Source organism: Hydra vulgaris, chromosome 09, assembly GCF_038396675.1.
Source record: "Hydra vulgaris chromosome 09, alternate assembly HydraT2T_AEP".
NCBI classification, from domain to species: Eukaryota; Metazoa; Cnidaria; class Hydrozoa; order Anthoathecata; family Hydridae; genus Hydra; species Hydra vulgaris.
Window position 1 is genome coordinate 55,566,856 of NC_088928.1, and position 22,274 is coordinate 55,589,129.

Consider the following 22,274-nt stretch of genomic DNA (forward strand, 5'->3'; position numbering starts at 1 on the left):
CGATCTAATTTTGTAAATTTTTTTTATTGTCATTTACTTATTATTCTTATCTTGTAATCTTGTAAACTTTATATTTTATAACGACATTTTGTTTAAAATGTAATAAAGAACAAAAAAAAAAAAAAAAAAATAGGAAGATTGTTAATGTAAATATAAATAATTTACATTAACGATCTTCCAGATATTCTCACATCTAAGGTGGCATTGTTTGCTGATGATACTACCATTATTTTTGTCGTGATAAGAAACCAACACCCTCTGATTGCTTGGAGGGGGCATTTGAGCTTGAAAAGGATCTCACTTCTGCTACAGCATGGGGCTCACAGAGGCTTGTGAACTTCAATACAGATGAAACTCAATTTTTTTCAACCAATCGTTATTGTAATAAGTTAGATCTTCCTATGTACTTGATGAATCATCTACTCTTCATCTTCTAGGATTAACTCTTACTTCCGATCTTTCTTGGATATCAAATCAGTTTCAAAATTAGCATCTGCTAAAGTTGCATCTTTTTATCGAGCTCTACACTTTCTTACTTCGGATTCTATTTTCTATCTCTATATATCTCAAATCCGGTCTTATATGGAATACTTTTTCCATATCTGGGGCGGATATTCTAATGATGCCCTTTCTCTTTTAGACAAAGTGCAAAAACGCATTGTAAACATAGTTGGACCTGCTCTTGCAGCCAACCTCTAACCATTATCACATCGTCGTAATGTTGCTTCTCTTTCTCTTTTCTACAAATACTATAATGGGCACTTTTCTAAAGAGCTAGTGTCTCATCCTTTTTCTGTGACTGTTCCTAAGTGCTCCAAAAACGCTTATTTGTCTAGTTTTTTTCCTCGAATACCAGCATTTTGGAATTTGCTTCCTTCATCTTGTTTTTCTGATTCATATAATTTGCAATCCTTTAAGTTGTCCGTCAATCGTTATCTTGCTCTACAATCTTGATCTTTTCTCTTCCAGTAACTTCCAACTTTAATTAGTGGTTGCTTGCAGCCTTGTTAGAAGCAAAGATGTTTAAAAAAATTTAAATCTTTAGGACCGAATATTAATGATATCGGAGGGCAAGACTATGACAATGGTTCTAATACAAATTTTTGAAGTATCAGAAACCTTTGAAAACCCAAAAATTAAAAGTGAAGCTGAATCACTTGGAAACATTATAAGAGATTATATGTTTTTAGTGACTTTTTTTGTTATAACTTCCTCCTCCAAGTAAACTTTGCAAGTAAAGAACTTCAAAGTAAATCAGTAGACGTATCAACATCCCTTTGCTTATTTGAAAAACTTTTGAGTTGGTTGATCAAATACAGAAATACACTGGATTCGAGCAAGTTTCACTGGATTGCACATTTTAGTTTAAGCAAAAACACTCGCAGAAGGCTTAAAAATATATCCAGAGTTTCAAAATAACCGGTTCCGGAAACAAACAAAAAAACATTTCAATTATGAAGACAATAATGAGTCTAATATAAAAGCTTTAAATACATTCAAAGTATCTTTTTTTATGTTAACTTTAGATAAAACTAAACAATTGCTAGAAAGTCGTTTTGAACAATTAAAAAATCATGATAAATTAATTGGGTTTTCGGGAACATTTCAAAATATCGAAAAAGAAGTATTAAAAAAACATGCAGCAGAAATAAAAATTGACAGGTTCAAAGATTATAAAAACATGTCTAATAATAATGTAAAGCCGGACTTAGACGGTACTCCTGAAAACCATTGTTTTTCGTGTTTCAGCTTTTATTTGAGAATGACAGAGCTACAGTATTTCCAAACCTATTTATTGCTCTTCGCGCATATTCAACGATTTCTGTGAGCGTTGCTTCTGGAGAGAGATCATTTTCTAGATTAAAACTTATAAAAAATTATCTAAGGTTAACAATAACTCAGAATAGATTAAGCAGTTTAGCGATCATGTCGATTAAAAGTCAAAAAGCAAAACAACATTGAAGAACTTGCAAACTACTTTACAAGATATTTCCGAGAAAAAACTTATATATGTAGAACATCACTATTGTCTATGCAGATTTATATTTAATAAAATTCAGTTAAATTTATTCGTTAATATATATACGATTATCGTGATAAAAATATTTAAACATTTTTTTTTTATTTAATTGAAGAATGACATTATTGAGTATATATACTTAACAATGAACACGGTTTTACCCACGTAGATTAGTATTCTTCACCCATTCCCTTTTTATTTAGGTTTTCATTTGAGGCCCCACATACTAAATTTGTTTGGGTTATTTAAATAGTCTGTGAAAACACATTTAGGAAAAACAATCTTGCTTAAAAATATTTTTTACGTATTTATAAAGTAATTATTAAATATGTTTGATTCAACTTTCCTGTCAAAAATTGGCATTGAATTTAAGATTGGTAGTGAGATTTTATGTCAATAGTTTCTTTTCTTCCTTTTCATATATTTTATGTGTATGTGTTAAGGTATCGTTAAAAAAGCGTATGTGTAGGGGAGACCGTGGCTAGTTGCAACAGGGGTAAGTTGCAACAATGCGGTTTAAATAATGGTTTTTGTATATTTTTCCTAAATTTTTCTTAAATAATATAAATATAACTTTAAAACGTCAGCTGTAAAAAATCTACAGTTATTAAATAAAAATATCAAAAGTTATTGATATTTTTTTTTTGATATAAAATTCTAAATTTCGTTTTTGAAGTTTTTTTGGGTTTTACTTTAAACTCAGAGGTATATGACCGTAATAAAGTAATGGTAAGTTAAAAAAATCTTTTTCAAACACGATAAGTCAAAAAGAAAATTTTTTTTCAATAAAAATAGTTATATACAATGATTAGAGTGATTATGATGCTTATGGGGTAAGTTGTATCAAGTTGCTTGGGGTAAGTTGAATCATAAATTAGCTGCGGGCTTTGTTGATTTTACGCACTTTACTAGTTTTTTCTAAATGGACGCTTTTTTATGTAACAGCGTAACAATAAACGAAAACAAAAAATTTATGATGAAGATAAGTTTATATAAGTTGTATATGTATATAATATATATGAAGCATATGTATATATATGTATATATGTCTTATATATTATGTATATATACATGTATTGTATATTATGTATAATATACATATTACATACATGTATATATATATATATAGTACATAAATATATATATATATATATATATATATATATATATATATATATATATATAAATTTATACATAATATACATATAACATATATGTATATATACATAATATTTAATACATAATTATATATAAATACGCTTCATATATATTAAATACATTTACAACTTAAATAAACTTTTAATCTTTTTTTTTTCTTTTTTTAATTTTATTTTTTTAATCATCATTTTTTAAACTTATCTTTATCATAAACTTTTGTTTTAATTTATATATATATATATATATATATATATATATATATATATATATATATATATATATATATATATATATATATATATATATATATATATATATACATATATGTTGTATGTATAAATTTATATATATATATATATATATATATATATATATATATATATATATATATATATATATATATATATATATATATATATATATATATAGCCATTCCAGACGATTTTTATATAAGTCAATTAAGCATATACAATTTTTGTCATTGTATAGAGCTTGACTTGACTTAAAAAATGAGGGGTCATTTAGCCTTTGAAGTTAAGCGGATCCAAAGTTATTGAATTTTTTGTAGTGCAAAAATTGATGATTTTTTGATGAAAGGTATAGGGTTTAAGTTAAATTTGCAGTGATATGGCACCGAAAAAGAGAGTATTTTTGGATCGTATTGACTTTTGAATAACTTTTGAACCGTTATTACATTTGACTTGAAATTTTCAATATTGATTCAACAACTATAAGTTGATAATATACAAAAAAAAGATTTTAATTTTGTCGGGATTGCCCAGAAACATATGCTTTACGGACTGAGGGCTTTTACTTATTTACTTAGTTTTGGTGTCATATTGACTCTTGAATAATTCTTGAACCGTTATTACATTTGACTTGAAATTTTCCATATTGACTCACCAAGTATAAGAAAATAATATACCAAAATATTTTTATTTAGTTCTGAATGGATTGTCCAGAATCGTCTATTTTACAGACTGTGGGTTTTAACTTATTTACTTAGTTATGGTGTCATATTGACTTTAGAATAACTTATGAACCATTATTACATCTAACATATATATATATATATATATATATATATATATATATATATATATATATTATATATATATATATGTTATATATATATGTTATATGTATATTATGTACACATTTATATATATATATATATATATATATATATATATATATATATATATATATATATATATATATATATATATATATATATATATATACATGCATACATATATGCAAAGGCAAAGATACATTGATCATTCATATATAAATAAATGATGATGTAGGTTAAGTTGTATAAAATGACTTTAATGTTTTTCTATTTTATTGTTATTAGATTAAACTGTTATTTTGTGCTTAAGTAAAAATTGTAAATGAGAACTTACAAGAGAAAAACTGAAAAAGGATTTAATCCAACAGCAGTGGTAATAGAGGCAGCAGACCATGTTATTGATGTAAAAGAAATATTGATTAGAGCATCAGCAAAAATGTATAGAATCCACTACTCAACTCTTTTTCGTTACATAAATAAAGTAAATAAAGTTAATATGGGAATGCCGCTACCTATTCCTGGTTATAAAAAGTCACGCCAAGTTTTCAATTTAGAACAAGAAAAAGCTATTGCTTCATATATATCAACAGCTTCTGATATTTATTTTGGATTATTACCTTATGAAGCACGAAAATTTGCATTTGAATGTGCTATAAAGTATAACATTAATTTTCCAAAATCATGGTTAAAACTTTCAATGGCTGGTCCTGACTGGATGAGAGAGTTTTTAAATCGACATTTAAGATTGTCTATCAGAACTCCAGAAGCAACAAGTCTTGCACAAGCAACTAGTTTTAATCGTGCTAATGAAGGTGTATTTTTTCAAAAATTATCAGATGTTTTAGATAGAAATCATTTTTCTGCATCTAATATTTACAATTTTGATGAGACTGGTATCACCACTGTGCAAAAACCAAACAAGATAATTGCTCGTAAAGGTATTAAGTAAGTTGGAGCATTAACATCTCAAGAACAGGGGACACTAGTGACAATGGTGTTAGCTGTAAATGCATGTGGCAATAGTGTGCCTCCAATGTTTCTATTTCTGAGAAAGAAATTTTTTGATCACTTTATTCGTGATGGACCAAATGAATGCATTGGTGCTTCAAATGGGTCAGGCTGGATGAATGAGGAGTGCTTTGTTACTTACTTAAACCACTTTGTTCGGCATGTCAAGCCCACAAAAGAAAGCCCTGTGCAATTACTTTTAGACAACCATCAGTCTCCTTTATCTGCTCAATTAATAACATTGTGTAAAGATAATGGTATAGTTTTGCTTTCCTTCTCTCCTTATTACTTACATAGGTTGCAACCTCTAGATAAATCTGTATTCGGACCATTCAAAAAATGCGTTGCTAATGCACAAGACTCATGGATGAAACAATGGCCAGGAAAAACAATGAGTATATATGATTTGCCAGGAATTGCAAAAATAGCCTTACAGCATTCTCTTACACAACAAAACATAACATCTGGTTTTAGAGTGGCAGGAATATTCCCATATGATAAGGATATACTTTCAAATGCAGATTTTGCTCCATCATTTGTTACTGATCATCCAGCAACTCAATTTAAACAGGTATTGATATTAGTATATCAACTTCAATCTCAGATGCAATTCCATCTCCGGCATCATTAGAATTTTCCCCAGAGAATGTAAGACCTCTGCCAAAAGCACAATCTAAGAAAGAAATACTCACTAGATCAAAGAAAAAGTATGCAGAAATTCTTACAGATACTCCAGTAAAACAGCGGCTTGTGGCTGAAAAAGAAGTTAGTTCTAGAAAGAGAAAATCTAATATTTCTACATCAACAAACAAAACAAAAAAATATTAAAGGTGAATTAAAATGGAATTAATGTAATTTTTTGCACTAAAAAAATTGTTTTTAAAGAAAATTTTATTGTGTTTTTATATCCTAAAAACAGAAAAAAAGCAGAACTTAAAAATCCTAAATACTCCTCTTGACTTTTTTTAAACTTAATTGTTGTTTATTTGAGCAAGAGAACTTTTTTTTTCAAAAATGGTTTTTAGTTTTCTAAACAAGTCAGGTATATGTGAAGTCTAGCATAATAAGTGTATTGCAACTCAAGGAAAATTTTTTTATTGTAATTATAAAATTTTTGTTGCCAAATAGAAATTACAGATTAACTAGTAATTTTTCTGTGAACTCTACAAGGCTTATTCTTTTAAAGTATTGTGTTGCAACTTGCCCCGATGCGGGGTAAGTTGCAACATTTTTTTTTTCATTTTTGTTTCATTATTGCGGAATAACTAAGTTTTATATTTTATGTCACTAAGATCTATTTTACAATCCTAAAAAAAGTTTCAAAAATATTAAAGTTTAAGGAGATAAATGCATTTTTTTAATTTTGTTACAACTCCCCTACACTACATACACTTTTTTATCGATACCTTTATCAAGGTATTGTTAAAAAAGTGTTATTAATTTTGTTTCTAAATCATTTAAATTTATAGAAAAGTAAATTTAATATTTGATTTAATGTATTTTTATATGGTCTTTTTTTAACAGATATTAATATCTTAAATCACCATTAAAATTTTTGAATCAATTGATTTAAAAATTTCACTGATGGTTTAAGGTTTTGATTTAAGATTAATTTGTCAGTTTTTGAAGTTTAATTATGAAAGTTTTATATTATAAGTTTTATACAATAAGTTTTTATTTTATCAAAGTTTTGACGAAATTTATTAAAAAAGAATTCAGGGATTCATTCACGTTATTGTTATTTTTAATTAGTGTCTGCCAGACAACATTAGAATACTCATTGGCGTTAGCGCTTTGGCGGTTAGCACAAAAGCCATTTTTTTCGATTATCAGATAAAACAAACTATAAAAAATCGCACGCGATTTTCTCGATAATTGTCAGCAGGTTAATCGAAATTGCAAAAATCGTAACCAATTACCTTCGATTCCTTATCTAAAAATCACTATTATAATTACAGAATAATCGCATCGCAGTAACGCAAGTGCTTACATGAGAAACATCGTAAATAAATATTTTATTGTGAATATTTTGAAAGATTTGAATGCTTTCATTTTAGTTTTCTTAAAAACAGTACTAGGAATGCAGATATTTTGCGGCTGTGGCGCAGAGGTTAGAACGCTTGCTGTAGAAGCAGGAGATCCAGGTTCGAAACAATCTCTGGACATATATTCGAGTCACGGTAAGGAAGGTGGCGTAAACTTCATAGTTAAATGCACTTCTACGGTGCTCTGTAGCAAGACCGTTAGGTCTTTTTGGAGCACCTAATTAACAAAATAAAAAATTGTGCCGTCTTAACAAGAAGTGATATCCAACGAGTGCCTGAAATAAAATCAGGAATTGTGAAATTTGAAAAGATGATATCAATAAGTTTCTTAAATGCAGCAGTTGTCTTGGTTGAATTGTAGACAGGAAAAAAGAATAAGAATATGATAGTTAGAGATATCTTTGGATTTATTATAATAAGTCTATATTAAAATTCCCCATCAAGATAACATGTCTATTTTGAGAGCACAGCTTTTCAAGTAAAATACTAAAATGGTCATAAATGAGTTCATTAGGGTTCATTGATGGATGCCGATATATAAAACCAATGATAATGTTTTTTTTAAGGGATTTTTATTTTTCAATAAGATAGATTTAGGGTATTTAGGAATATTCACTTAGAGATCACTGCGAACATTGCAGTTAAATTTTGACCGTAAATGTAAAAAAACACCACTTTTTTCGGCGTAATTAGGACAATGCACTATAGTAAAACTGAAAATTGTAATGGAATCCATAAAAGATCCCACGGACCTAACTGAGAATTAAGAAATTTATTTGATTAACTTTTTGTTTTTACTTTAATAAGTAAAATTTATTTTTATGAAGTAAAAAAACATGGGTTTTTAGTTTTTTTAAAATATTTTTACATTAGTATAACATTCATAAGTTAATGTTATAATGCTTTATAACAGTTAATAAAAGTAAGTCAAAGAGAATAAGAACTAACAGTTCAATCTCTCTGTATCTATTATCACGTTCATTTTTATCATCAGGATTCCCCAATGATTGTACTTCTTTCAACTACCTCAAAGCTGACTTGAACTCTAACCGTAATTTTCTTAGTGATGGCTCTCGGGTAGAAATCTATTGTCTATCTGCTGACCAATGTGCTTCTTATGTAACTTCTTGGATTCAGACTGTCGTGTAATCTTTCATTTCCTCAACAATTCCAAGTCAAGCCTCACTCTTTCCCATGAATTTCGTTGTGCAGCTGAAATTTCCAATCATAACCATTACTTCCATATTTATCATTAAAAAAAATTCTCAAAAAAACAGACGTCTGTTTACTATTGCTAGAAAAAATTGTAAAGATCTTTTGTTTAACACTAAAACTCACTTTTCTCAGGTCAAAAAAACCTCGTAATTCATCTCAAATATTAGGCTTCAGAGACTTCTGGAGAATCTTTAATAATGTCTATAGCAAGGGTAAAACTGTTATTCCACCTCTCTTGCATGATTCATATTTTGTTACCTCACCTTAAGACAAAGCTGAACTGTTTGCTAAGAATTTTTCATCTATATTATCTCTTGATTTCACTAATCACATCCTACCTGATATAACCAAAAAATAGGTTGATCCATTGCTTGACATTTGTATCTCTCCAGCTTCTGTATCTAAAGTAATTTCCAGCTTAGACTCTTCTACAGTTTGTGGTCCGGACAACATACCTGTTATAGTCTATACTTTCAAAACTACTTAACAAGTGCTTATCAGAGTCTTGTTTTGCAGCCTACTGGAAAGTATTATCTGTTATCCCTATTTTCAAAAATTTTGGAGAGCAATCTGACTCGTCTAACTACCGTCCCATTAGTCTTCTTCCTATCATAAGTAAGGTTTTTGATTCTATAATTAACAAACACTTAACCTCTCATCTTGAATCTAATAACTTTCTGATTATCAATACGGATTTCAATCTTCTTGTTCTACAGCTGATTTGCTAACAGTAATAACTGAAAGATTTTGTCGTGCATTAGTTAGATGTGGAAAGGTTAACGCTATCGCTCTTGACATTTCTAAAGCTTTTGATAAAGTTTTTGATAACATCTTTAAGATTATTGAATTCTTCCTTACCAATCTTAGTATTAAAATTGTCCTCAATAGATAGCACTTTTCTTCATATCTTGTCACTTCAGGGGTTCCTCCAGATTCTGCCCTTAGCCCTCTCTAATTTAGATTAATAATCTTTCAGATATTCTTACATCTAAGTTGGCATTGTTCGCTAATAATACTTCCATTTATTCTTATTTTGATAAGAAGCCAATACTCTCTGATTGCTTAGAGGGGGCATTTGAGCTTGAAAAGGATCTCACTTCTCCTAAAGCATAGGGCTCACAGTGGCTGGTGAACTTTAATTCAGATAAAGCTCAATTTTTTCTGCGTTATCGCAATAATTTAGATCTTCCTATATTTATAAACGGTAATGTACTCGATGAGTCATCTACCCTTCATCTTCTAGGATTAACTCTTACTTCCGATCTTTCTTGGAAACCATATATCAAATCAGTTATAAAATTAGCACCTGCTAAAGTTCCATCTCTTTATCGTGCTCTTCATTTTCTTACTCTAGATTATATTCCTTATCTCTATAAATCTTAAATCCGTCCTTGCATGGAATACTGTTGCCATATCTGGAGCGGATTTTCCAAAGATATCTTTTTTTTTAGACAAGGCGCAAAAATGCATTGAAAACATAGTTTTATAATGCTCTTGCATTCAATCTTTAACCAATGTCACATTGTCGTAATGCTGCTTCATTTTATATTTTATATAAATACTATAATAGGCGCTGCTCTAAAGAGCTAGCGTCTTTTGTGCCATCCACATTCATTCTCGTGTTACTCATCATTCAATTAAGTTTCATCGTTTTACTGTAACTGTTCCTAAGTGCTTCGAATATTGTTCTTCGACTAGTTTTTTTATTCGAACACCAGTTCTTTGGAATTCCCTCTCTTCATCTTGTTTTCTTGAATCATTTAGTTTAGCGCTCTCGTTCGTAGAGAATTTATAAGCATCTTAAAATATTTAATATAGATATTATTATTGTAAATAATATTTATTGTTACTTTTTTATTAAAATACATTTTATCTCTCCACCATGGCAATCAAAAAAATAATACCGATTGCGAATTAATATTTCATTTTAAGATCTTTCTGATTACATAAAGTTTATTGACTTACTTTTTAACATTGACAATATTGAAATTAAAATTGAATGAAATTGAAATTAATAATTAATTACTTCATAATGAAATATATTATTATTGTAAATAATATTTATTGTTACTTTTTTATTAAAATACATTTTATCTCTCCACCGATTTGTAAAAACAAAAAAATTAAATTAATTTAGATCGATTTTCCTTTTTTTTTTCCCCATAGATTTTTACTTATAATAAAGAAAAAATAAAATGCAAAAAAATATACGTAGACCTAAAAGTGTTTTCATTTTGAGCTTCAATATTTTTTTATTTTTTTATGCAAGACTTTACATAGTGATACGATGACTATCAAAAAAGTAATACCGATTGGGTGTTAATTTTATTTAAAGATCTTTTCGATTACATTTTTAATTTTCATTATGAAGTAATTAATTATTAATTTCAATTTCATTCAATTTTAATTTCAATATTGTCAATGTTAAAAAGTAAGTCAATAAACTTTATGTAATCAGAAAGATCTTAAAATGAAATATTAATTCGCAATCGGTATTATTTTTTTGATTGCCATCGTATCACTATGTGAAGTCTTGCATATAATACCGATGCAAAAAATACCGATTGCGTATTAGTATTTTAATTGAAGATTTTTCCGATTACAAGAAGTTAATTGATTTACTTTTCAACAATGTTAATGTTAAAAAGTCAACTAACTTAATGTAGTCGGTGAAGTAAAATCTGCAAATAAAATATTAATACGCAATCGTATTATATGTTTGATTGACAATCTATTTACTAAACAATCCGCACAAACATTAGTGTATAATCGCAATAGTTTTCTTACGTGTAAAAATCATTATTTTTTGTATATTTTATATATACTTTTAAATATTTACTCTATTCATTCAAAATGTTAAATCGTTACAAAATAGTATTAGATATTTGATAGTTAAGAATGAAATTCTGAAAGAATCAGGCAAAATTTCAAATTTTCTATAGTGACCTCCCCTTAAATTAGTAATTTTTACAAAATATTGTTACTATTCATACTAAAAGCTTTATTCTAAAAACTTTTAATGGATATCACCATTCATTAATTTTCCAGATATTGGATTTCAAATTTTTACTTAGTTTTTAGAAATATTGATCAAATGGTGTCAAAAGCATTTTTAAATTTAATATATACTTTTCAATGGGCATTTCACCCGATTATGGTTTTTTGGCTTGATTAGAACTAAAAATGATAAAATAGGTAAAGTAAACATTTTGGTATGTCTAAATACCTTGCTTCAAAGGTACGCAAAAATTGATTTTTTGCCTTTAAAATACAAACATACTTATGATAATTTAAGAAATTAGGCTAAATACTCTTAGCGCAATTTTTGTGACCTCATAATGCTTAAAGCCATTACGAGGTCACAAAAATTTTCATCTAAAGCCTTGGTACTCTATGTATTTCTTATATTATTAAACTTCATCTGGTAAATTACTAGAAAAGGTACTGGAAAAGTTTTAATGATTTTACTCGCTTTATGATTTTACTTGTTTTAAATAGTTTTCTTTTAGTTAAAAGGCATTTTACGTTAACCCTCAAGGTATTATTCAGTTCAGCCAACAATTTTTGAAAAGCAGTTTGTTTTAAATGAAATATGTAGAAAGTCAGTCAAACTACTATAAAAATTTGAAGTTGACCCTCCGAACCCGTTTGTAATACTGATTTGAGTACTTTTTTGTTTCCTCTGTGTTGTTTTAAGACATCCCAGCGATGCGTCGAACTTGGAAAAAATGTATACGATAGTAATAAAAAATTTACTGCAAAACAAGCAGCATTGCTGTTTAGCTAAGTTCAACGAATACGTCAAACATAGTATATATATATTGCATGTTTATTGAGATTTAAAATTATTGCTTACATCCCATCTTTCATCATTGCTTCTTTCGTTCTCGAATAATCATATAAACTTTTTCTTCATCTGTTTTACAATTTAGCCATTGTAGCGTTTGATTTCGAGACCACCTTGTCAAAGCGTTCCATAAAAAAAATTGTAACAATACTAACGATAAAGCAAATAATAATTAAGAAAAAATAATAATAACAAAAACATAGAAAGGAAGTCAGTGCCGACGCGAATAGGTGGAGTAGGTGTCACGTGTAGAGTGGGGGGGGGGGTGCCGTTACAACTTTTGCCGACTAAAAATAATAAAAAAAAAGGTACTCGTTTTTTAAACTTTGCCGACTCACTAGTCGACATTTGCCGATTGACTGGTCGACATTTGTCGATTGGTTGTCTAAATTTACCAACTAACTTGTCTAAAGGGTCTACATTTGCCGACTGACTTGTTTGAAAATGTCAAATTTGCCGACTAAATGAACGAAAAAATCATTGTAGGGGAAGGGGGGAGGGAAAGAGTTTCACCCCTCCCCCCATCCCTCATCGCGCCGGCCTTAAAAGAAGTGCAGCATACTTGGAATACCGCTGGTAGTTTGGAATACTCCAATATCTCAATTAATATAAACACCATCTGTGTTGTTTTTTCGGAAGTACTGGGACAAATAGGACATGAAGTAAATAATTAACAAAAACAGTACCATCTGGTTATTTTTGCTGACAGCCACACGTTAACGTCAATTTTGAAAACTTTTTTGGTAAGAATGTAATCCTTTATAAATATTTATTAATGTATTCAAAATCCTCCTTTTAATCGATTAAATTATTGAGAAACTTTATTGATCTATGATTGTGTTTTGATTTTAGTTTACTTATGAATGTCAATGAAAAAAAAAGTGAATACAATTTGGAACATTAAATTCCAAATTACTTGCACCTCAAGCAAAATCTACTTTTAGTAGAAAAAAATCTTCAAAAGTACTTTTTAAAAAATACTTTTGAAGATTTTTGTTTCAATAGAAATTTTGATAAGGTTCCTAATTCTTGTTTTAGTTAATTTTTTATATCATTAAAATAATACAATTTTTCCATAATTTAGTTTTTTTTATTGAACTAACCAATTTACAACTGGTATTCCAAATATGCAAAAAAGTACACAAATAATTACTTTGAAATTTATTTACTTTGACGATAGCGCTCATAGACATATTTTACTCTGTGAAGCTGCAGGATTATATTGTAGAGAAATATTTCAAGTATTTTTAAATACAATACTGAAGTAGAATAATAATTAATATAAATGTTTAAATCACGTTATTTGCATTATTGACTAATTCACAATAAAATACAATATATAAACATATAAATAAGATTTTTTTTACTCTGTTGAGCTGCAGGATTATATAGTACAGAAATATTTCAAGTATTTTTAAATACAATGCTGAAGTAGAATAATAATTATTATAAATGTTTAAATCACGTTATTTGCATTATTGACTAATTCACAATAAAATACAATATATAATTTTTTTTAACTTAAAAAATAAGATTTTAAAATTGGAAAATTCTAGGGTCCCATAATTATCGGGGGCTCCAGGCTATGGCCTAGTCTGGTCTATTGGGTATAATCGAGCACTGTTTAAGGATATAAAAAATACCTTTTTATAAATCCAGCAAAAATACTACCAGTTTTTATCTAGACATTTCTTATTTCAATTTTAATTTAGAAACTCATTTTTAAAAAACAGACGCAAACTCTAAATATTGTTTACAAACTTTCATCTTTTGTTTGCAATGTTTTGAAACAATATGGGATAGTTTTTTACAAAGTGGTATGCGATCGCTTAACTTTAAATTATGATAATTACGCGAAATTTAATTGAAAACTATGTTACTGTTCCTTGAAAATTGACGACTTTTTACTTCAGCTTTATTATATTTCTTTGTTATAAACAACCTCGAATTTAGGAAATATATCGAAACGAAAATAAAATTTACGAAATATATCGAAACGGCCTCGAATTTAGGAAATATATCGAAACGACTCTTTTTAGGAAATATATTTATTGATCAAAAAGGCAAATGTTGAACGATACTCCAACTTAAGTTGTTCTAAACCCAATATATAAAAATATCATTTTTTTTTAAGTTGCTGTAGAAGTTTTAGTAAAATTTCCTTTTCTAGGAACCTATATCTTTTTTAGCCGTTCACTTATGTTTTGCTGAGGTATACGTTAGTAATTCGGTATTGGTAACAGGAAACATTTTGCTCAAGAATTAGCAAATAAGATTCAAAAAGTTTGACATCATCGCCTAGTTTTTCAACGTCAATATGAACTTGTTTGCCTTTTTAAATTCTGACAAAGAAACAATCGAGTGGCATGATAACGAAGATGCTAACATCATTGATCACTGAAAATTTTTTCTAAAAGCATTGAAATTCCAACAATTAAAGATCGAAGTCTGATTTGGAAACGAATTTAGGCTTTAAACAGAAATTCCACAAACTATTTTTTTTAAACACAAAAAACTATTTCAATTGAAATATACACTTACAAAAATTTTTATTACTTTTCTTTGATTAAAGAAATTATCACGTAATACACTGCGGGGTTCTTAAAATGCCACATTATGTCAAATGGGCGTATTTTTGAACAGCCTCTAAACGGCAATTTGCTGTAGCGTGCAACTATTTAAGTAAATATCACAAGCATCGTAAATTTTAGTAAATCTTAAAGTTCGAATTTTTCAATAAGTTATTCAAATTTTTTTTTAATGAACACGATTTTAAAAATAATTATTAAAAAATCGCCTAACAAACAAAGTTATTTAGAATCGTGCATACAAAATAAATACGTGCATACAAAATAAAATCATTTCAAATTTATTGTAGAATTATTATCAAATATTATATAGCCAAATGACAAACCGAAAAGTTATACTCAAAAATGCGGATAACTTTGAATACAGCTGTAAACAAGTAAACAAATAATTTAACAAACTGATAATAAATTCTTTCAAAGCTAAATTACAATATTTATGAAACAGAGACTGCCAGTTAAACTATTTGGCAAAATAACAACTTCGTTAAATAGTTGGCGTGTTATTAATAGGGTGTCCTGTATACAGTTTTATCCACACAAAAAAAAAAAATTCGTACAAAAACACCATTTTCAAACAAACAAAAAATAATTAATTTTTAGGTTGTATTTCTGCGATTAGACATATTTGCAGTATAAATACCAAAATTGAAGATATCCAAAACAAACCAGACTTGTCTAACGATCGCACTTATTTATGAGTGACAAAAAGAGAGTTTTTAAAACTTCTCTTAAATTAGTAAAAATGAAGGAGCGGGACGAAAGACAAAATTATTTTTTTAAATGAGCTGAATACATTACAGCTGTAGTTTTGTTTTCGTTTTATCGCCATTATTAACCTCAATTGTCAAAAATGTCGAAGAAACTGCTCCTAAAAAATTCAATTATTTTTAGTATAGGGAGAAAACGATTAGTTTTTATCGATGGAAATAATTTTTCGATAATACTTAAAAAATTTCGATTATACTTATTAAAAGTAAAAAATTATTTTCATTGATAAAATTTTCGTTTATGTATGTGTATATGTACGTAGGTATGTAAGTGATTTTCTACTAATATATATATATATATATATACATGTATATGTATATTAATGACATTTTAATAGTATAATAAGATTTATATGTAAAATTGAAAATACATCATTTACGGTGACATACTATTTATTTAAACTTTTAAACTTATTAAAACTTTATTAACTTTAATAAGTTAAATAAATAGTATGTCACCATAAATGATGTATTTTATGTGTATATATATATATATATATATATATATATATATATATATATATATATATATATATATATATATATATATATATATATAAATAAAACGTTTCAACTTTGAAAACCAGAAAAAAGTTGAGTTACATTGTAATCTGACAGTTATAAAGATTTGATTCAAATTTTTGAACTAGGAAGGGAAGCAACAAGATTTTCCATACAAAGAAATTTTGAATTTCGCAGATGATTTTGGTTTGGTTCAGCATGATATTTCACGTTTTCACAGAACACTTGCAAACTATTAGGACTAACAATAGTCGTCTTGTAGCAACCAATGCAGTAACTAACTCGCGTTAAAACTTCTAGTAATCTATTAAGAATAAGAAACGAGAAAAAAAAATTAAAAAAAAAATTATTTCAAACAAATTATATAAAAATTTAAAAACTAACAATGAACCAATTCCAATTCGCTGATAACCTTGGTCTACCTTTACGTCAATAATTCTACCTCTCTAAAAGTGTAAACTTTTAGAATTAAAAAACTTTAAAACAAAATAAAAGAAAATATTTATAAAAATTGGAAAATAATTGTAATGATCCACCTTTGATGCAGAGTGAATAAATTTTTGTTCTACTGTCAACGTAGCTGCTCCCAAAATTTTTTTTAAGCGTAAATCTTCCAATACTACGACATAATACATACCCATACATTCAGATAAAATAGAATAATAATCTAAAAACAAAAGAATCGAATCGAAAGAACTTATGCAGTACCATGGTCACATCCTAGTAATTATATAATCGAAAACCATAGAACGCATGTTAAAGTATACCTTGAAACAAGAATTTCGAATCGCATAATCTTTTTATGCTCTCCTCTCCATTTTCTGATATCAATTCCACAAAACCTTATTAATTTCATATAAAAAAGTGCTTGAATTGATAACTATGTTTTTAACTCAGCAATAATAGAAAAAACAATATTTACAAAAAAAAATAACAATAACATTGATTCGCGATATATCGTTACCACTATTGATCAATATCATAGTCGTATATTTTGGTTATGGACACAACTTTATAATGTCATTTTAACATTAAATAAACGTTTACTTTAAACTTCATAAAACAATCATAATAAGCAACATTGGTTGAATAAATTTTTTTTAAACAGGTATGCATTCGTTCAAAAAAAAAAAAAAAAAAATCTAGTTGAATCTAAATTTTGAAGCGGGTTGCTCGAAAAAATGTCTTGTAAAATTTGAACTTTAAAAATGCTTTAGAATTGATAGTAATTAATAACACAACAATTTGTAAAAATATAACAATATAAAAAGATTCAATAACCTTTGAGATAATCGTCTGAACGAAGAGGGCGCACCATTGATTTATTGGACAGAATATCGTTTTTCAATGAACTGTGTTTGGAAAGAGTAATACTATCTTTCATAGAGACTCCATCGATTAAATCTTTTGAAAATAACTCCATATTTCAAAATATGCTGAAGTAATATTATTGAAATATTTAAAAACCCAAAAAAACTTTTATTTGTAAATAATCACGTTTTAAAATCGATTAATTTAAATACCTGATAATTCTTTGATAAAGTAGCAATTAAATGCCACGCTATTCTACAACACCATACTAGAGACGTCACTTTTTTAAACAAATAACTAATTATATCTATTTCGTTAGAAAAATTAATTAAAAAAAAACACGACAGAACGAAATTTTAGCATATGATTTAATTTAACAGCTTTGTTAGAAAGAAAAAAGCTATTTTATTGCATAATTTAATTTTTTGAAAGGAAATAAATTAAATCTGACACAGGAATAAATTATGACGCTAAAACAATAATGTTAGTTGACATATACTGGAACTGAGCCGACATTAAAATTAAATCTATTTAACGTCATATTAAGATTTTTATTTTTATTATTTAAAATTTTTTATTTTTCGTGTTAAAAAACCTTAATGAATTAAATTAAAAACAAAAAACACATTTTAAGTATGAATTGTTGCTTGCATATAATAAAATACTCCAGAGATCAAGCCACAAATTCTACGTCATAAATAATTATGCAAAAAGTATAAAAAAAGATATTTCAAGCGTTTGTTAATTTTTTGTTGTTGTACAAAACAAAAAAACAAAACAAAAAAATAAAGTTTACACGAACTAGAAATGCGAAAGTTATTTAAGGGTATAAGATTAAAGTTGAAAAAATGTACTTAAAGCAATCTAATTCTAATATCTATATTTAATATCCAATCATAACAGAAAAGTTCTTATCCAAGTAAGGTGATGGCTTCTTTATAACTAATACATTTTTAATTTCGTCGTATGTAAATGTTAGGCTTTTTATATCATCTAAATGAAACGTTTATCATATTTAGATATCAGAAAATACATGTGAATTAAAGTCGAGTAAATATATATACATTTAAAAAAAAAGGAAAACAAACAAAACTTACTGTCTAACATAGAAGTGCAATATGCTGGCTTCTTTTTCATTCCTAACACAATAATACGTTCTACCCATGATTTAGTTGAATAGTTGTTTTTCTTGTCCCTAAAAGCAAAAGCTAATATAAAATACTTATTGCAACATTTTAAAGTCTTTTATAAGAAGACTTTTATAAATTTTTTCATAATTTGAATTTTTGTCGAATAAGAAAATAAAAGAACTTGTAACTTATGAGAGATTTAAGTTTTTATAATACTAAAGTTTTTATAATACTAAAATTTAAACTGGAAAGTTGTAAAGGCAACTCGGTTCGGCATGTTAAGGCGAAGACGAACTTTTTTAAAAATCTTTTACTAAACTTATATTCACCTACAGATTTTAAATTTGCATCTAATATTCTCTCAGTATTCGCAAATTATGATCATGTGAAACTTGACACAAAAAAACATGACTACATCTAAGTACGAACAAAAACATCTCTGCCTAATTTCAGATTGCATCTTTAATATAAAATTTTGTTCAGTTTCTTAATTTTCCACAGAAATTGCAATCTTTTTGTTATTATACACGAGCTTTTCATTTAATAAAATACTTCAACAAAAATAGTTTTCTGTTGCGTATACTATTAAAGTAAAAACAGTCAAATATTTGTGGGAAATTTAAATGAAGCCTCTATAGATAGCTAGTATTTTGAAAATAGTGGCTAAAAACATATAGAGCAATCACTTTTTTTTAATAGTTTCACCTCACTCCATTTATAATGGTTTATAAGCTTCTTCATTTAAACTCATTGAACAGAATTGTTGCAATAAAGATAAAAATATCTAATAAATTTTATTTTAAAAATTCAAACATATATTTTTTTTTATACCATTTCATAATGCCTCCGCTGCTCATACTAATTTCTGATAATAAATATTTTCCATCTTTATAATCTAGAGAATGGCCATCATCTAAATATATTTCTCCTTCAGCATCGCCCTGAGTAAAATACAAACTATTAGCAAAATATGTTAATTTATATAATGTAATTAATAAGAATTTCAAAACTTTTTATTCAAACCTTTTCGTTGAGCGCAATAATTAGAGTTAATGGATCATTAATCATGAGAGATGATGCTCTTCGTACACGTTCTTTCAAGGGTATAATTGACCCACCACGAATAAACACTGGTACCTAAAAGCAATTAAAAATTATTGTTTAACTATATAATCAACAAATGTTATTAGAAAAATATAAAATCAAAGTATAAAAAACCAAAACGAACTTTAGTCATGGGAGTTAAAATGTGCTCATTGTTGCCACCATTATAAGGTTCAAATGTATCAAAATCATACCAAATCTAAATAAACATTTTTTTTATCAAATTTTTTCAAATTAAATAACACAAACAAAACATTTTATGCGAAATCGTTTGTTTTTTTAAAAAAAAGTTTTTCCCGAATAGTAGTTTCCAATTTTTTACAATTTTGCACTCAAGCAAGTTAACAAAACAAAAAGGAATTCAAATAAAAAAAGCTAATTTGAAACTGATAAACATTAAAAAAAATTATCTTATTAAATATCTTAAGACTATGTTTAAGATACAAATGATTATATACAAAAAAATACAAAATTAGACTTATAAATAAAATATACAAAATTAGACTTAAAAATAAAAATGTAATTACACAGTTAGGGCAAGATAAATTTAGTCAGCCAAGCCCCTAAACTTTTATGGGATTATATATGACAACTTTTATAACAGAAGACATATTGTGTGATAATTGCTAAGTCTTATTTAATGTTTTCCATCTTAAAAAGATGATGATGCTTTTTAAGATAGAAAACATTTTGAAGATAGAAACATGTTTCCATAATTTTTACATTACAAAGTAACTTAAATTATCTGATTAAATAGATAAAAGTTAAATTAAATATGTAAAAAATAAAAGGTTTAAAATTAGAATAGTATATTTACAAAACGTAATTGTAAATCTAAAAAAAATGTTTTGAACTGAGATACATAATGTTTATAATATATATTTCCTGTTGCTTAAAATTATTTAAATTTACCTATTCATAAAACAACTGTACCTGATTTTCTCCACCTGGAAAGTAAACTATAATCTCATCTTCCCCTGAAGAAGTGACTGGTTTTACAAGGAGATCTTTGCCTATATATAAAAAGGCATATATTAATTTTTAAATCTCTAAAAAGCAATATATATATATATATATATATATATATATATATATATATATATATATATATATATATATATATATATATATATATATATATATATATATATATATATATCATGGCCTACTTAAATTACACGCCCTGATTTGTTGCATTTTCCGTGAAAAAATTAAGAGGCCAGTTTTTTTTATGGCTTATGTATAAAAGCTTGAGTTCTTATTATGGTTAACCGTTGTGTTTGTACTACAAATGTTTTATTCTTATTTTAATAAAATGGTTAAATAATAGTTACATTTTCATTGAGTACTTTCATTATTTTGTGCTGGATTTTGCACTAACTGATTGCCCGCTTCAGTTTATTCCAATAACACAGAATATTGAAATAGGCTTTCAGATAGCTATATCAACATATATCAACATGCTACTAAAAATAACCATACATGTTGCTAAAACTACCTACAACTCTCCATTGGAAATTATTTTAAAGGTTTGTAGTTTTGTATTTATTATAATTGCAATTATTAGGAATATAAATTTTTCTTAGGAACATTTACAATACAAAACAATGTTTTGCAATGTAAATACTCCATTAAGCTGCGTATTTCAAACATGCAGCAATTAAATCATAATAAATCAGGCCATTTATTTAAAGAAGGCCAAGAAATATCAGGCATACCAACTGATTTTGAGTCAATAGATGTTAATATAATTCTTAATTTTTCATTGTCTTATAAAGGCTATCATATTTCTTTACCTAAATAGTTTTGCAGTGGTAAAAATTACAAATTTAAAAACTGTAGTATGATAGAAAAATAATTGACAAAAATTGTGTGTAAAGTGATTGTGTGCCTTTTGTGGGCAAGATGTATTTGCAAAAAGCTTAATATCAAAGTGGAAAATAATTTGGTAAAGATTGAAAAAATAATCTTTAAAAAGAAATTGCTTTTGCTTTTGATTGTAGTGATTCAAAAAATTATTCTTATGTCGTGAAATCTTCACCTGAAGCTTGCATAACAGGTTGTTTGAAAAAAAATCGATGAGTGTATTACCTCAATGCACCAATCTGAATTTAAAATAAAAGCTGTTGTTACCAATAATCATTCTATTGATGTTAATGCAATTTCATAGTTTCATAAAAACTATTTATTTATTATCCAGTTTATAAAAAGAATGTTTAAAACATACTTAATATTTGATATACTCCATTTTAAAAAAAATGTAAGAAACAGATTAAGTTGAAGTTACTTCTGGTTACATTGCAGGGAATATATTTCATAAAGTTTATTCAAAAATTAATTACTAAACAGGAACTAAAAAAAATGCAAGAAAAATTAGTTATTAAGTCACTTATCTTGGAAACAACAAACAAGTTATCAACCTTACATTGGCAATATTTGACGAAACAACTGCACCTGCAGTAGAGCTATTTTCCTGAAAGAAAT

General features: G+C 27.0%; 3 protein-coding genes across 3 annotated transcripts in view; 1 reads left to right on the plus strand and 2 right to left on the minus strand.

Annotated features, from left to right (window-relative positions):
* The first annotated feature begins 5,244 nt into the window (after positions 1–5,244).
* LOC136085594 (uncharacterized) lies at positions 5,245–5,892 on the plus strand. Its single transcript, XM_065806916.1, has one exon. The coding sequence runs from the start codon at positions 5,245–5,247 to the stop codon at positions 5,890–5,892; it is 648 nt and encodes a 215-aa protein (XP_065662988.1).
* A 9,322-nt stretch (positions 5,893–15,214) lies between these two features.
* On the minus strand, positions 15,215–17,943 carry LOC101235059 (glucosamine 6-phosphate N-acetyltransferase). The gene is made up of 7 exons (XM_065806095.1): positions 17,769–17,943; positions 17,527–17,681; positions 17,013–17,087; positions 16,782–16,912; positions 16,630–16,691; positions 16,327–16,549; positions 15,215–15,824 (listed from the first exon to the last, which is right to left on the minus strand). The coding sequence occupies exons 2-6, from the start codon at positions 17,666–17,668 to the stop codon at positions 16,357–16,359; spliced, it is 603 nt and encodes a 200-aa protein (XP_065662167.1). The 5' UTR covers positions 17,669–17,681; positions 17,769–17,943; the 3' UTR covers positions 15,215–15,824; positions 16,327–16,356.
* Positions 17,944–18,183: 240 nt separating this feature from the next.
* The window catches only part of LOC100215131 (neutral alpha-glucosidase AB), a 39,560-nt gene continuing 35,469 nt past the window's right edge, over positions 18,184–22,274 (minus strand). The window contains exons 14-19 of the mRNA XM_065806094.1: positions 20,724–20,803; positions 19,915–19,989; positions 19,710–19,823; positions 19,518–19,627; positions 18,654–18,751; positions 18,184–18,549 (exon numbers count right to left, since the gene is read on the minus strand). Coding sequence (XP_065662166.1) covers positions 18,440–18,549; positions 18,654–18,751; positions 19,518–19,627; positions 19,710–19,823; positions 19,915–19,989; positions 20,724–20,803 — 587 coding nt within the window. The 3' untranslated portion in view covers positions 18,184–18,439. The remainder of the gene's footprint in view (positions 18,550–18,653; positions 18,752–19,517; positions 19,628–19,709; positions 19,824–19,914; positions 19,990–20,723; positions 20,804–22,274) is intronic.